The 13,724-nt window shown below is 51.8% G+C and overlaps 4 protein-coding genes across 4 annotated transcripts; 3 read left to right on the top strand and 1 right to left on the bottom strand.

Moving 5' to 3' along the window:
- Positions 1 to 3,862: 3,862 nt before the first annotated feature.
- On the top strand, positions 3,863 to 5,536 carry DSM5745_01939 (GTP-binding protein Obg; the record flags this gene model as incomplete). Its single annotated transcript, XM_026743955.1, has 1 exon — positions 3,863 to 5,536. The coding sequence occupies one exon, from the start codon at positions 3,863 to 3,865 to the stop codon at positions 5,534 to 5,536; it is 1,674 nt and encodes a 557-aa protein (XP_026607118.1).
- Positions 5,537 to 5,867: 331 nt separating this feature from the next.
- On the top strand, positions 5,868 to 7,544 carry DSM5745_01938 (putative JmjC domain protein; the record flags this gene model as incomplete). Its single annotated transcript, XM_026743954.1, has 1 exon — positions 5,868 to 7,544. One exon carries the CDS (start codon positions 5,868 to 5,870, stop codon positions 7,542 to 7,544), a length of 1,677 nt encoding a protein of 558 aa, XP_026607117.1.
- A 133-nt stretch (positions 7,545 to 7,677) lies between these two features.
- DSM5745_01937 (bifunctional urea carboxylase/allophanate hydrolase) lies at positions 7,678 to 11,756 on the bottom strand (the record flags this gene model as incomplete). Its single annotated transcript, XM_026743953.1, has 8 exons — positions 7,678 to 7,919; positions 7,978 to 8,811; positions 8,866 to 9,019; positions 9,071 to 10,374; positions 10,426 to 11,146; positions 11,196 to 11,469; positions 11,517 to 11,636; positions 11,686 to 11,756. 8 exons carry the CDS (start codon positions 11,754 to 11,756, stop codon positions 7,678 to 7,680), a joined length of 3,720 nt encoding a protein of 1,239 aa, XP_026607116.1.
- A 433-nt stretch (positions 11,757 to 12,189) lies between these two features.
- DSM5745_01936 (LamB/YcsF family protein) lies at positions 12,190 to 13,035 on the top strand (the record flags this gene model as incomplete). The annotated part of the gene is made up of 2 exons (XM_026743952.1): positions 12,190 to 12,240; positions 12,325 to 13,035. 2 exons carry the CDS (start codon positions 12,190 to 12,192, stop codon positions 13,033 to 13,035), a joined length of 762 nt encoding a protein of 253 aa, XP_026607115.1.
- Positions 13,036 to 13,724: the final 689 nt, after the last annotated feature.

Below are 13,724 nucleotides of genomic sequence, written 5' to 3'. Positions count from 1 at the left end.
TTCAAGAAGTTGAATTTGAACTTGACGGGGCCCCTTGCCCTTGCTTCGTTCTCCGCGCGACATCTTCGCTTCAACTCCCACGGATGAGGTTTTTTTTGGACTACTCAGTAGGCAACATCAACAGCGAAGCTCTCGCCTGGTAGTGGTCGCTGTGTAAGAACAGCGGCGCAGTTGTCCACCGTCCTCTGTGGATGCCAGAATTGGTGCCTCCTGTGGCAAGGCTGGGCGCACCTTGCGGATGGGCCATCGGAAACAGCCAACGTATGCCCCGGGCGGATCCCAGGTCTCAGTCAACCGTGGTTTCGGTGGCCGGATTCAACTTTCCGTCATGCTAGACTCCTCCAGTCTCAGCCAGCCCATCATAATGGGCTTTTGGCTTCATTGACCCCTTTGAGTCTAGACACTCATCCTTCGGAAGTCAAGCACGTTGACCGGCTACCGTCCGCCCCTTTTGATCATGTGAGCAACTAGCCTCCCCCACTTGAAGGATTCCCGTTGAAACGGAGCTGAATTTGGACGATCCTTGTAGACGTCACCGGCGCCTATCTCATCTCACTTTTAACAAGTTTGGAGTACTTCTGCCACAAGGATGGTACTTTTACCCGGAGATTTCCCGCAGTCCCGGTCCTACCGGTAAAGCCGTTCTTCTTTCTGGTAACCTGGTTAGGCCTAACGTTTGGTGTGAACTACTCCATATGTGTCCCTCATGAACGTGGGGCGCCTGTCAATTGATGGATCAAGCAAGGATCAGTTCAACCATTGATGATTGAAGCAGCGAAGCTACCCATGCGTACCGAAATTATACGCCGGGGAGATACAAGTCGCGAACGATCATTCGACATCATCTTCTTCGTGGAATGACAATGCTTGCCTTTCATTCGAGATGACGATATTCTCTAGAGCGCTTGCTGTTGCAAGCTCGTCGAGCCCCCTAATTTATTCCACCCTATCATGATGAAATCACGCGGAGTTTGTTTGCTCCTCGAAGGCCCTGTATATTCTCAGTTGCCCGTCAGAATTTAGACCAAGTGTCGGTCAGCCGGCATATGCAACCCTGCATGCAAGCATTGGACCGATAATCGAGGGCCCAACCGTCTTCTCGAGTGACGCGATGAAGATATGATTCATGATTTTGGTGTAAAGGCAGTCACCAGACCCGCAAATGTTCAATTGAGACCGTGCATTGCGCCAGCATCTGCGTATGCTGTACTCCGTACAAGGTTTGGATTCCTCCCGTCGGCATTAAAAGGTACTCCCAAAGTACCTGTACTTTGACGCTTTGACGAACCGATACACGCATTGATGGTCAGTCTGCGAATGGATAGATATACGGTGAGAGCAGTTTGTGGAACCACGAGTCATGAGATGCAAATTAAGTGAAGTCATGCTGACAAGACTGGCCGCTCGGCGCTGTATTAACCACTGCCACTGGATGGAGCGCGTCTCCATACTCAAAACATTCATGTTGAAATCACGATTGTTCCACTATTGATAAGTGTCCTCTGATTTCATGGACCAGCCTATCATGAAACACTTAGTGTTGGTGCCAGCACTTTGTTCAATGCATTCTATTGGAGAACCGGGCTTACTAGACGGGCACGTTTCATTTATCACCATGGCGCCTTGGACATCACCCGATCTGGGCAGCTGGAATTTGTTGCCCAATTCGAAACATGCCAGCCGTCTAGAAGACTCCAACCCAAACATCGGAAGGATCAGGCAGATTCGGCCGTACGCATGCGGTATCTGAGTACACAGAGCATTCACTACTCACTGTCATGTATATCCCGACATACGTCCGGTCTCGGCTCTTCATGCCACCTGGGCAGACGCGTAGTACAACTATTCCTGTTGTGCAACATCTCCTTTGACAGCACTTGGACCTACCATAGCGGATGATTACAATCGACGAACGCCGAAGGGCCAATGAGCAGTTTTTGAGTGTTAGATCCCTGAAAGAACAATTTGATCAAAGAAACCAGATCTGCTCAATCATCAGTTGCAGGCTTCACTCGTGCTGCGTCAAGCTCTAGGCAACCAATGTCGGGCTCTATGCGTCTAGGCAAGTTTCCATGATGCTTGAAGATGTCCGCGCTCTGCTTGTGGCGTTGGCTGGTCACAATCAACAGCAAAATCACGGCAGGTTTGAGCAAACCTGCACAAAACTTGCCACCGGAATGACGCGAGGCAAGAAACAACTAGAACTCGGGAGTTGATCGAGGATACTCAATCCAGCACCTCGTATCTAGCCATTTTCCAACTTGGAGGAACCTCGTTACTTCTTGTTGGAAGAGAGCCGAGCGGCCGTGGGACAAAAGTACCACCCAGTTCAGCCTCTTAACATACATTTTCCGCCCATTCATACTTCGTAAGACACTTCACCCACGTCCAATAACCAAGTCCCAGTATCTTCAGATCTCTTTTTATTTTAGTCCGGGCCACGTCCGCGGCTGGCGAAACTGGAACTTGAAGACGCCCCTGCGAGTGGCGTTTTTAGTCGACACTCTCGAACCTTGATGATGGATCCAGGAAGTACCTTACATAACGGGGATGCGGAAATCCGATGCGGCAGAAGTACCGTTACAAAGTACGTACCTAAACATGATTCTATAATCGGTGAGCATCGACGCGGAGTCACATCTGGAATGCCTCGCGGGTTTACTAGTTGAACGCTACTTCGCCGAAGGATTGAATGGCCTTCTTCCACCTGTCCAATGCGGCGGCTCTTTTCCTTCATCGAAATCCTGTCAACAGATATGTCGATTTAATCTACTGCGGACAAAGTTGATCTGCGTACGAAAGCGTCGAGGCCTAGACCGCACAATATGCTTTGTGAAAAGAATCGCCGCACCTGAGCTCTCCTTTATTGTTACGGCTTTTGAACCTTGAATAACGAGTCTAGACCTTTTCTCAAAGAGTATCGAAAATGGAGCCCACCTGCTCAGACTGTGTCAGACACAATGCACGGCACGGCGCCACGCCGCCTTACCGGTCTGCTGGCTCAGGAGGTCTTAAAATGAGTTCACTTTGCTCCAGCCTCGCTGGGCATGGAGATTATGAACAGTTGGGCTCTGAGAAGGCGCGGCACAATCCCGTTTTTTTACCGTCGGCTCTGTACAGAGCACATCCTTATGCGCGCAGCTACCCGCAGCAGGCATACCCACCAGGTATGGCTGGTTGGTATAGGCTGGATACACATATGTCTCTGGCCAAGTAGTCCATCAAAGCTGAACGTATCAAGCGATGCGTCGTGGAAAGACGCCTTGCCATGAAGAGTCAGCCCAAATCAAGTGCCTCGGTGGGCGATGCACCTGTTGGTCTATCGTGTCAGACTCAAGTTATCTTGCCGACCCTTCCAAGCCGCGTGGGGGAATCGAGGAGCCACGAATGTTAGAGTCAGAATGCGTCATCTATGTGGATAGATAAGCTGAGGCGAAAGTTGAGGCAAAACTCACTCTGAAACGAGACATCATCAGCGCTAGGTGTCACGATCCCGACTCGTACTGGCACTGGCTTCATCGATGAGCTGGGTAGGATGATTGTCGCGTTGTTCATTTAGACAGCGCCAACTAGAGGTGTAGCCATCTTCTCATTTAGTAAGATTCAGCAGGTCATTGGCAGGCAGCTATGCCATGGGAGTTGGGAGGACGAGAAGATAAGATCTTATCATCACGTGTACGGTAGATAAGCAAATCACATGACATAAAAAAGCCTGGCGGAGCTGGATGGATAGAGCGTCATGGGCGCGACATAACTGTAGAGAACATGAGAATCTTGATTCTCAGCTTGCCCAATTGTTTCACTTGACTGCAGCGCGATTTGGTCATCGTTGCAGGATGAGCGACACCTAGTATTACATACAATGGCGACTCCACGAACGAGCCTCCGAACCTTGACCAACTTGCTCTCCAAACGAGGCGTTTGTCGCTGTCCTTTTTCAAAACGGCCCGGCGCACTCTACATTGCCCGTCGCGCATACACTAAGGATTCCAGCTCAAATGAATCGTTAGAGGAGACCGCCGCCAGCGATCCTCCTTCGCACCTCAACCCGTCTCCCGAAGACTACTCCCGGTTTATCTTCCAGGACAGATGCCGCTCAACAATTCATGCCGGCAGTGGTGGCCACGGCTGTGTCTCGTTTCAGCGAGAAAAGTACATCCCCGAGGGACCTCCGAATGGTGGTGATGGCGGCACCGGCGGAAGCGTCTACATCCAGGCCATTGAAGGCCTCACTAGCCTGCACAAACTTGCTCGGAGTGGAGTGATCAGAGCTACCCGAGGCAAGAACGGTCAGGGTAAGAGCAAGGGAGGTAAACGTGGCGATGACGTCCTGATACAGGTCCCTGTGGGCACGGTAGTGCGCGAATTTGACCGATACGACCCTGTCGCTGAGGAACAGCGACGGCGTGCGCTGGAGAGGAAGATGAAGAAACAAAAGGAGAAGGAGAAGAAAGAGTCGGGCTTGGACATAGAAGAATCGGATGATGTCGACTTCCAACCTATCCGTCACGATCGCTGGGTTCTTTACCCCGGGGCGAATCCGTCGGATTTCCTGACGACCGTGTTTCCGAGCAATCCGCCACGAAGACAGAACATTGCCGCCCTCGAGCCGCGCGCACCTATATACCTGGATCTCTCGCAACATATGGACAAGCCAGTTCTGCTGGCCGCAGGGGGCGTTGGGGGCTTGGGGAACCCGCACTGGGTCTCTCGTGAACACCCTCGGCCTAGGTTCGCATCGCGTGGAGAGGGTGGCAAGCGCTTGGAGCTGGAGTTTGAGCTCAAAATTCTTGCGGATGTCGGATTGGTCGGCAAGCCGAATGCTGGAAAAAGTACGTTGCTTCGGTCACTGACGAATAGCCGGACTCGTATTGGGAACTGGGCATTTACTACGCTTGAGCCCAACATTGGGACAGTGGTCATTGACAACGACAAAGGACGGCCCTTGGTTGAGGTGAAGAACAAGCCCCCGCGGAAACGGTTCACCATCGCGGATATCCCGGGATTGATTAAGGGTGCGCATTTGGACCGTGGCTTGGGCTTAGGGTTCTTGAAACATATTGAGCGAGCAGGTATCCTAGCTTTTGTGGTCGATCTTAGTGCCGGAGATCCAGTCGAGGAGCTGCAAGAACTATGGAATGAGCTCGGAAAATACGAAGAGCTGCGCGATATGGACCCTAGCCCTAATGAGAGCGACGATGACCTGACTTGGAACCCACCGATGCGCGGTTTACCAGAGCTACAAGCAGACCATGAGCCTGGTCTGTCTCAGTCGAAAGACAGGCTTCCCGAGCTTGCCCTTCCGGCTAACCATACAAAACCTTGGTTCGTTGTGGCTACGAAGTGTGATCTTCCCGAGACACAAGAGCGATTCAAAGCGCTACAGGAGTACCTCCGTGGAGTCGAGGAGGGCAAGTATGGGCACCCGTCGGGGTACACCGAAGCTTGGAAAGAAGGGATATCTGCGGTCCCAGTGAGTGCTATGCACGCTCAGAACGTCCAGCAGATCCCAAGACTAGTGATGCAGCTTTTGTAGAGGCTTTCGACAGCATCCTTATGTACATAAAGTGTAACATAGACGTTTCTCGAAACAAATGATTCCCCTTTGTATCCCTGAACAGTAGTGCTATCTACAATATGTTGACCTTCTTGTTGTGTACTAGAAGCAGCTAGTAGTACAGGCCTCGGCGTGCCATTTATTCTTTGACAAAAACTTTACCAACAGACTACCTAACTAATTCACTAGGCAGGAAAAATGGCAGAACACATCATGATAACCTTCTCTCCTCCTTGAGCTCTACTCTCAACCTATTCCTTGATCTTTCTTCCCTAGACCCCATCTATCTCCACTCCACCCACCACGGAAGATGGCCCTTCAGAACGTCCTCGCCGCTACGCTCATCGCCATAACAAATCCCGCCTCTGACGACCCGATTCTTCAGTGCTTCAACAATGACCTTGAAGTTCTTCGCGATAATCTATTGAACAACACCAATGAGGGTCTTCGGCTTGCTGACGCGAACCTACGCGTTTTTCCCTTCAAGGATGTCGGAACTTGCTGGCGGAGACTCTATACAGACGCGAGCATCCTCAAAGCCTGCCTGATCATCTGCGATAACCTCGGACTCGCTGACAGACGTGCGGATAACCATGCTTATGAAGACACAGCTGTTTCTCGATTGATAAAGACACTTGCCAGCTACACTAACGATGGCCTCCGAGTCGACCCCACGGCCCCCTGGCTCTCGTCAGCAATCCACACCCTCGATAAAGCACTGATCATGACCGGCGCGCCGCTCCGTGAGGACGTCATCGAGTCTCTGCTCTCGGCTTTACAAGCCGCTACACGACCCCATAATCTCAATACCGGCGACGACTTGAACAGAACAGACTTGGGTGACAGCCCATCCCGCGCCTCCAAACGACGGAAGCTCTCCCCTCCGCTGTTCCCTCCCGATGCCGTCCCGGCTCCGAGCCTCAAGTATCCGATTCCTCGCGTCTCAGAGCCGAGCTTTGATTACATGGAGGAGCATATACAGAATGTCAAGACGCCGCTGGTTATTACGAACGCGGTGGAGCACTGGCCGGCCATGTCGAGCAGGTCATGGGCGTCGCGCGATTACTGGCTCGATAGGACCTTTGGTGGACGCAGGCTGGTTCCTGTGGAAATCGGAAGGTCGTATACGGATGAGGGATGGGGACAGCGGATCATAGAGTTCAGCGAGTTCGTTGAGAGGTTTATTTGGCGCGATCCGTCGACGTCGAGGACCGCGATGCACTCTCCGGTCGAAAACAAGAATGAGGAATACCAAGATGCCAATCAAACCGGATATCTGGCTCAGCATGATCTTCTCGGTCAGATACCCGCTCTGCGCAAGGACATCTCCGTCCCGGACTTTTGCTACATTGACCCGCCGGCGCCAGATCCGGACACGCCAGTGTATGCGAAGAAGCTTCAAGAACGAGAAGAGGAGCAGAAGAAGAAGGCGGCGAGTAACGGTTCCATCAATGGAGGACTGGACAGATGTACTGAAGACGACGTTGACGACGACCTTCTTAGTCCACCGAGTGACCCAATCATAAACACTTGGATTGGACCTTCCTGGACAATATCCCCTCTCCACCACGACCCCTACCACAACATTCTCGTCCAAGTCACAGGCGCCAAATACATCCGCCTCTATTCTCCACATACTCCGGCTTCGCAGATCCACCCTAGAGGCATGGAAGCCGTCACCTCCACTAAAGAGAGACGGAATAGCAATTCTTCTGCAAGTTCAGGCGTTATTCTGGCTGGCGCAGATGGCGATGACGCCTCAACGGCACGTATGATTGACATGTCGAATACATCAAAGGTTGATGTCGCTGCCATTGAACTCTCCCCAGCTGAGTCGGAGCAGTGGGAGGCTATGTGGCCGGGATTCCAGCAGGCAGAGTACGTGGAGACGGTCCTGAAAGAGGGAGAGTCTCTTTACATACCTGTAGGATGGTGGCATTATGTGAGGGGATTGAAGGCAGGCATTAGCGTTAGCTTCTGGTGGTGATGACTTTGCCATCTTGCATTACGGACTCTTGATAAATGCTTATTAGCACGTGGGTTGATGTACACTAAACTCTCTAGCTTAATAGCTAACGATAATGATACACTGCAAGGTCCATGATGACTTGCGTTACAGTTTAACCCTCGGCCCTCCTAACAAGCATCAAAGGCTTTCCCGCCTCGATAGAATCACCTTGCTGAACCAGGATTTTTTCAACAACAGAGCTAACAGCAATAGACTCCGTGCGCACTGCGATCTCGAGCTTCATTGCTTCGAGGATCACGACAATCTGGTCCTTGTCCAACTTGTCACCTTCTTTCACCTCAACCTTCCATACATTTGCATTGAGCGGAGCCTCGATCGTGGTGACACCAGGGTCTGCCCTTATGTTAGCATCTTGACACCCCCGAGACCGCACAAAAGCAGTAGAACAAACCTTTCAGCATCTCCTCGACCGTATCCAGCGGAACCCCGCGCTCAGCCTTCTCCCTGGACCACCGCTCAAGCAGCTCCTTCTCCAGCAAATCCATCTCAGCCTGCGCCTTCCGCTGCCTCGCCCGGATACTCTGAACTTCCTCCTTAGTCTCCGCAAGCAACCGATTATGCTCCGCCATATCAAACTCGACCTCCTCCCACTCATACTCGTACCTTCCGCTCTGGAACAGCGCAAGCTGCCGCTCATACTCCTCCTCGCTGACCTTGTAGAACGTGATCTGGTCAAAGTCCTCAAACAGCCACGGCTTCTGCGGCGTGTACCCGCGTTTCGAGCCGAGAATGTCCACGCCGGGGATCGTCATCCCGTTCATCTGGTACCCGCCCGGTGAGTCCACTGTATAAATTGCCAGGCAGCTGCCGCCCCACGAGACTTGGCCTGCTGGTGTAAACACGCGCGAGGGGTTCATCTTTGGGCAGTTCATGCGCTGCCGCGGGTCGACGGGGAGGGCGAGCGGCAGGGCCGTGAAGAAGCCGACAGATATGACCATGAAGCTGGCGGTGAGGTAGATGTTTTCGAACTCGGCGCGGGTGAAGGCGTTGTTGCGCGCGACGAAGTCGATGTTGTCCGGGAGGTAGGAGGCGTAGGGGCGCTGCGTCTCCATGTAGCGTTTGATCGCGTCATCCTGGCGCTTGCTCTGGAAGGTTAGGGGGAGTCTGAAGCGGCGGCTGGGCATCTTTGCGCGGCTGAGGTCGCCGAGTTGAGTTTCGATTTCGCAGAGGTAATTGATTAGGTTTTGCTGGGGGATTTTGGTGCCGTTGTAGTAAAGCATTAGGGCTGTAAAAGCGGTTCTGGTTAGTAGGCAACTAGGGCTGTGCGATTAAGACTTACAGTTCCCGCAGCCGACCATGTTTGTTAGACCGGTTGAGAAAGAGATCTCGCCTGTTGCTTCGCCAAGCACCTTTTTGAGTGCGGTGACTCTGTAACGGTGGTTTAGATCAAAGGCGCCGATGCCATAGTCAATCAACAGGTAGTCATCTCCGGCCTGTGGGGTTTAGTAAAGAGAATGCTTTTGATGATACTATGATATCCTCACCTGGCGATAAGAAACAAGCGGCTGGTTGCCTTTCTGTTGAATCTGATGTACAACGCCGGATCCCCGTGTTGAAGCTGTCAATGCTGGCGGCAAAGAGGAGCTCAGAGGGGTTATGGCACCAAACCCTTTCTTTTTCTGACAGCACTGCACAATATCAGCGATGAATCTCTCCAGCTCATTGCGCGCCGAGAGTGCGTCTTCCAGAGAGGTAGCCCTGAAGTTGAGACTGTCTCCAGCCTTGACCTGCCCCAGTTTCCACAAGTCTCCCTTGACGATAGTATGGCTGCTCACAAATCCACCAAGATCTGGCGCATCTTGGGGGAAGATCACTGGGTCATCGCCTGTCCAGTTGATGGATCCGATGGAGTATCCGCACTCAATAAGATTGGAAGGATGGGCGCCGCCCTCTCCTCCATCCGGACGGGCCCATTCCGGCCTAGGGCCAAGAAGACGGATCCCACCTCTCGCAGCGTTATGTGAAACAGTCCATTCTGCGTTGTAGAGCATGTCAATGCTCTCGGGGGTAAGATACCCTTCATCGTACGGTCCTGGCATCGACATAAGCTCCCAGCTGTCAGGGTACTGAGGGATGAGGTGCCCAGGCAGACTTAGCTCGCTATCCAACTCAGGGAGCTGGCCTGAAATAGCAAGATAATCTCCTGATGTAAGCTGTCTACCCTGGTAGCCACCAACACCAACCATAGGCGCAGTAGCTTTTGAGCCGAACCATTCGGCGACGTTGAGAAATCCGCCAAATACGGCTAGATAAGCTCTGCAACCGTTGCCCGTGGTCTTTCCAATCTTCAAGCGCTGACCTGCTGTTACCTTTATCCTTGACCACATGGGTATGGGGGCGTGGTCCAGTTTGGCGTCAATCGGTGCACCGCAGAGTGAGATGACTGCTGGGCCGAGGAAGCGTAGTTCTGGTCCGCTCAACGTAATCTCCAAGCCCTCAAGACCGACAGGATTGCCCACCAGGGCATTTGCAATGCGGAATGCAACAGAATCCATTGGACCAGAATGACAGAAGCCCTTTCCTACTGTTGGACGGCCGGGCCAGTCTTGGATAAGCGTGTAAGCGCCACCAGACACGACATCAATGGCGGACAGACTGTATTCGAAGTTGTTCAAAAACTTGGTCAAGGTGTTTCCGGCGTTGAAGTCTTTGCTTGCGAGAATTTCAGCCAGGAACCCGAGGTTAGTGGGAGGGCCGCAAATCCGTGACCCAGTCAATATGTCCTTCAGTCCTTCAATGGTCTGCTGTCTGCTCGGCGCATGATACATGACCTTTGCAATAAGAGGATCTATCTATTGTTAGGTCCTTCAGCATGTACTTCACTAATATAAGAGCTTACCATAATTCGCGGACACTTTGATTCCCCTGTATACCCACGTATCGATCCTAGATCCCTCGATTTCCTTCCATTCTACATCCTGCAAGGTTCCAGGACAAGGAGCAAAGTCCTTGACTGGGTTCTCCGCATACACTCGAGCCTCAATGGCGGAGCCATTCGGAGCGCCTATTGAAATGCTTGAGAGGAACTCTGCTTCAAGACCCTTTTTGCCTGACAACTGAGCATTCGCTTGCTGAAGCATAAGCTCCACCAAGTCAACCCCGTAGCAAAGCTCTGTGATTCCATGCTCAACTTGAAGACGGGTATTCATCTCCAAGAAGAAAAAGCCACCCGACTCGTCATCCACGAGATATTCAATTGTTCCCGCAGACCCATAGCCAATTGACTCAGCGAGGCGAACCGCGGCGTCGCACAGGCCTTTCCTGAGATCTGGATTCCTAACAACAAAGGGACTTGGACATTCTTCAATCACTTTTTGGTGTCTCCTCTGAATGGAGCACTCTCTCTCGCCGATGGCGATAGCTTTACCCTGTCCATTTCCAAAGACCTGGACCTCAATGTGATGGCTAGACGGATAGTAACGCTCGATGAAGAGCCCAGCGTTTTTAAATAGAGCTTCACCTCTGGATTGTACGGTCTGGAACGATTCTCGGACTTCCTTCTCTGTGTTGCATGTGAGCAAGCCCATTCCGCCACCGCCAGCGGTGGCTTTAAGCATAACCTGCTGAGTGTCAGTAGCGTCCAATGTGAGGCAGGAGATGGGAATGTACGGGAAACCCAAGACTCTGCGCAACAGTGACAGCTTCATCTTCGCTTGTAACCAACCCCTGCGACCCAGGAACTATGGGTACACCGGCTTTCGTTGCAAGTTCTCGCGCTGTGTGTTTAAGCCCAAATGCTTCGATGCTCTCTGGTGATGGTCCAACGAAGGCTAGACCGGCGCTGGCGACGTCCCTCGCAAAAGACGAGTTTTCCGAGAGGAACCCATAACCTGGAATGATTGCGTCTACATTCTTCCGCTTCGCAATTTCAATAATTTGGTGACTCGATCACGGTCAGCAAATTGCTTGAGCAGAGGATACCCAACTAACCCATCAATATATGCCTTGGACGGCGCCCCAGAAAGAAGAACCGCTTCGTCTGCTAAATGAACATGCGTCGATGCAGCATCTGGCTCGGTATAGACTGCGATAGTTCGAATGTTAAGCTTCCTTGGACAAGATCAGCCGCGTGTTCTCGTGGCAAGGCTTCGGTCCGTACTTTGCAGTCTTCAGGATCCGCACAGCAATCTCTCCCCGATTGGCAATTAGAAGTGTTTTTAATGACTCCATGATTAGTCTCTAGTGGGTGGTCGTATCTGGCGAGAGCCGGCACTCGTGCTGGTTATAAGTGGCCACTCCCTCTTTATCTTGGTAGCCCCTCACTCTCACGCTCTCTGCGGGGAAGGCCCCAATTCCACAGGGATGACCCCAATTCCATGATACTGGAAATTGGCTATCGATAGCAGTTCCGGACACTTCGGAATTGCTGTGATTGCACAATGACGCCGAAGACTTTGGGCATTCGGCTCGACGGAGAGGATCGGCACTTAACTGATAGGGACAACCTCCCCGAGTCCCCCACCCCGCCACAACTTCTGAGGAGTCCCCCATATTTCGCGCCCCGGTTCGGAACGAGTTTGAGCTCTGCGTATAAGTACCGGGCCGGACCTCTCGGGATACGAGTCCAAGTTAAACGTGGTCCGCGGAAGCTTCAACAATCGTCATGGCTCCAATCAAGAAAAAGGCTCTTATCAACTGTGACATGGGAGAAGCGGTACGTCTTCACCTCATCTCATGGCCGTCTTTCACATATTATAGCTCCCCGTAACCATCAATGCTAATGCGATCGGTCAACCAGTACGGGAATTGGGCTTGTGGCCCGGATCTTGAGCTCCTTCCATTGATCGACATCGCCAATATCGCATGTGGCTTCCACGCTGGCGATCCTCTGATCATGCAGGAAACAGTACGGAATTGCAAAGCTCACAATATTCTGGTGGGAGCCCATCCCGGTTTACCAGACATCCAAGGGTTCGGACGGCGCGAGATGAAGCTATCCCCGGAAGAACTCACAGCAATCACTATCTACCAAGTGGGTGCCCTTCAAGGGTTCTTGGACCGCGAGGGGGTGCGCTTGAACCACGTCAAGCCTCATGGCGTGCTTTATGGAATGATGTGCAGGGATTATGAAGTGGCAAAGGCCGTCATGTTGGGGATCCCCAAGGGAGTCCCAGTGTTCGGATTACCTGGGACGAACATGGAGAAGGCTGCCAACGACTTGGGAATCGAGTTCCGTGCTGAGTTTTATGGTGATGTCAAATATGATTCTAAAGGGATGCTTGTGATTGACCGGAAGAAGAAGCCATGGGACCCTGCCGATGTTGCAAAACATGTTCGGCAACAGCTTGAGGACCAGTCCGTGACGAGCATTGACGGGGTTGTCGTGCCGCTGCCAATAAAGGATTATGAGGTCTCTGTCTGTTGTCATTCTGATTCCCCTGGCTGTGTTGAGATCATCAAGACAACGAAGAAAGTGGCAGATGAATTCAATAAGAAATATGGTTATTAGTTGGGTTTCTAATATCAAGACAAAGCCTGGGTGTTAGAATAAGGCTTTTGAAGACATGCGCCACTTCCCATTGCTGTCTGTCTGTCTGTCTGTTTAGTAGGCAGCATCTGTAGAACATGCAACGTTCATTCTTCAGGCGAGTTCTGCAAAGGGTTCGAGGAAGTAAGAGCACAATTCTTTCCTCATTTTCTTGCAATAGATCCAGTTAGATCGGCAGCTGTTGATAGGCTTGTATTTTAGTGGTGTCTGCATTCCGAAGTGTACATGAGATTTTTTCGAAGGTGTTGTTACCATTGGATTGAAGAATGTATGCGGGGGATAAGCGAACAGTCCGGCAACCTATCTCGCATTGAGTTGTCACTAGCTCCGACCGGGCTCGCATAGCAAGGTCTAATATGGGCATGATAGTATTTGAACCGAATGTAGAAATGTTTATGTTGATAGCTGACCTGCGTAATTAGGTCTGCTGTGTTTATCGTATTCAACAAAGTTAAAAGCGTCCAGAGACCATTGCATCGACGTCAGACGCATCAGCCAGTCCATCATGAAGAGGAACCATGACGAGTATTAATAGAGTAATTGCGATTATAGCTCGTGTTTGAAACCAGACAGGTGGCTTGATAACGAGGGCCAGGCCGGGGAAGGAGGAGAAAGACTCCGATACCGTTTGCGATGAATCATCGGGCTGA

This window comes from Aspergillus mulundensis, assembly GCF_003369625.1.
Source record: "Aspergillus mulundensis strain DSM 5745 chromosome Unknown scaffold_1, whole genome shotgun sequence".
Classification (NCBI taxonomy): Eukaryota; Fungi; Ascomycota; class Eurotiomycetes; order Eurotiales; family Aspergillaceae; genus Aspergillus; species Aspergillus mulundensis.
Note: the sequence above shows the minus strand (reverse complement) of the source record. Positions and strands in the feature narration are given on the sequence as shown.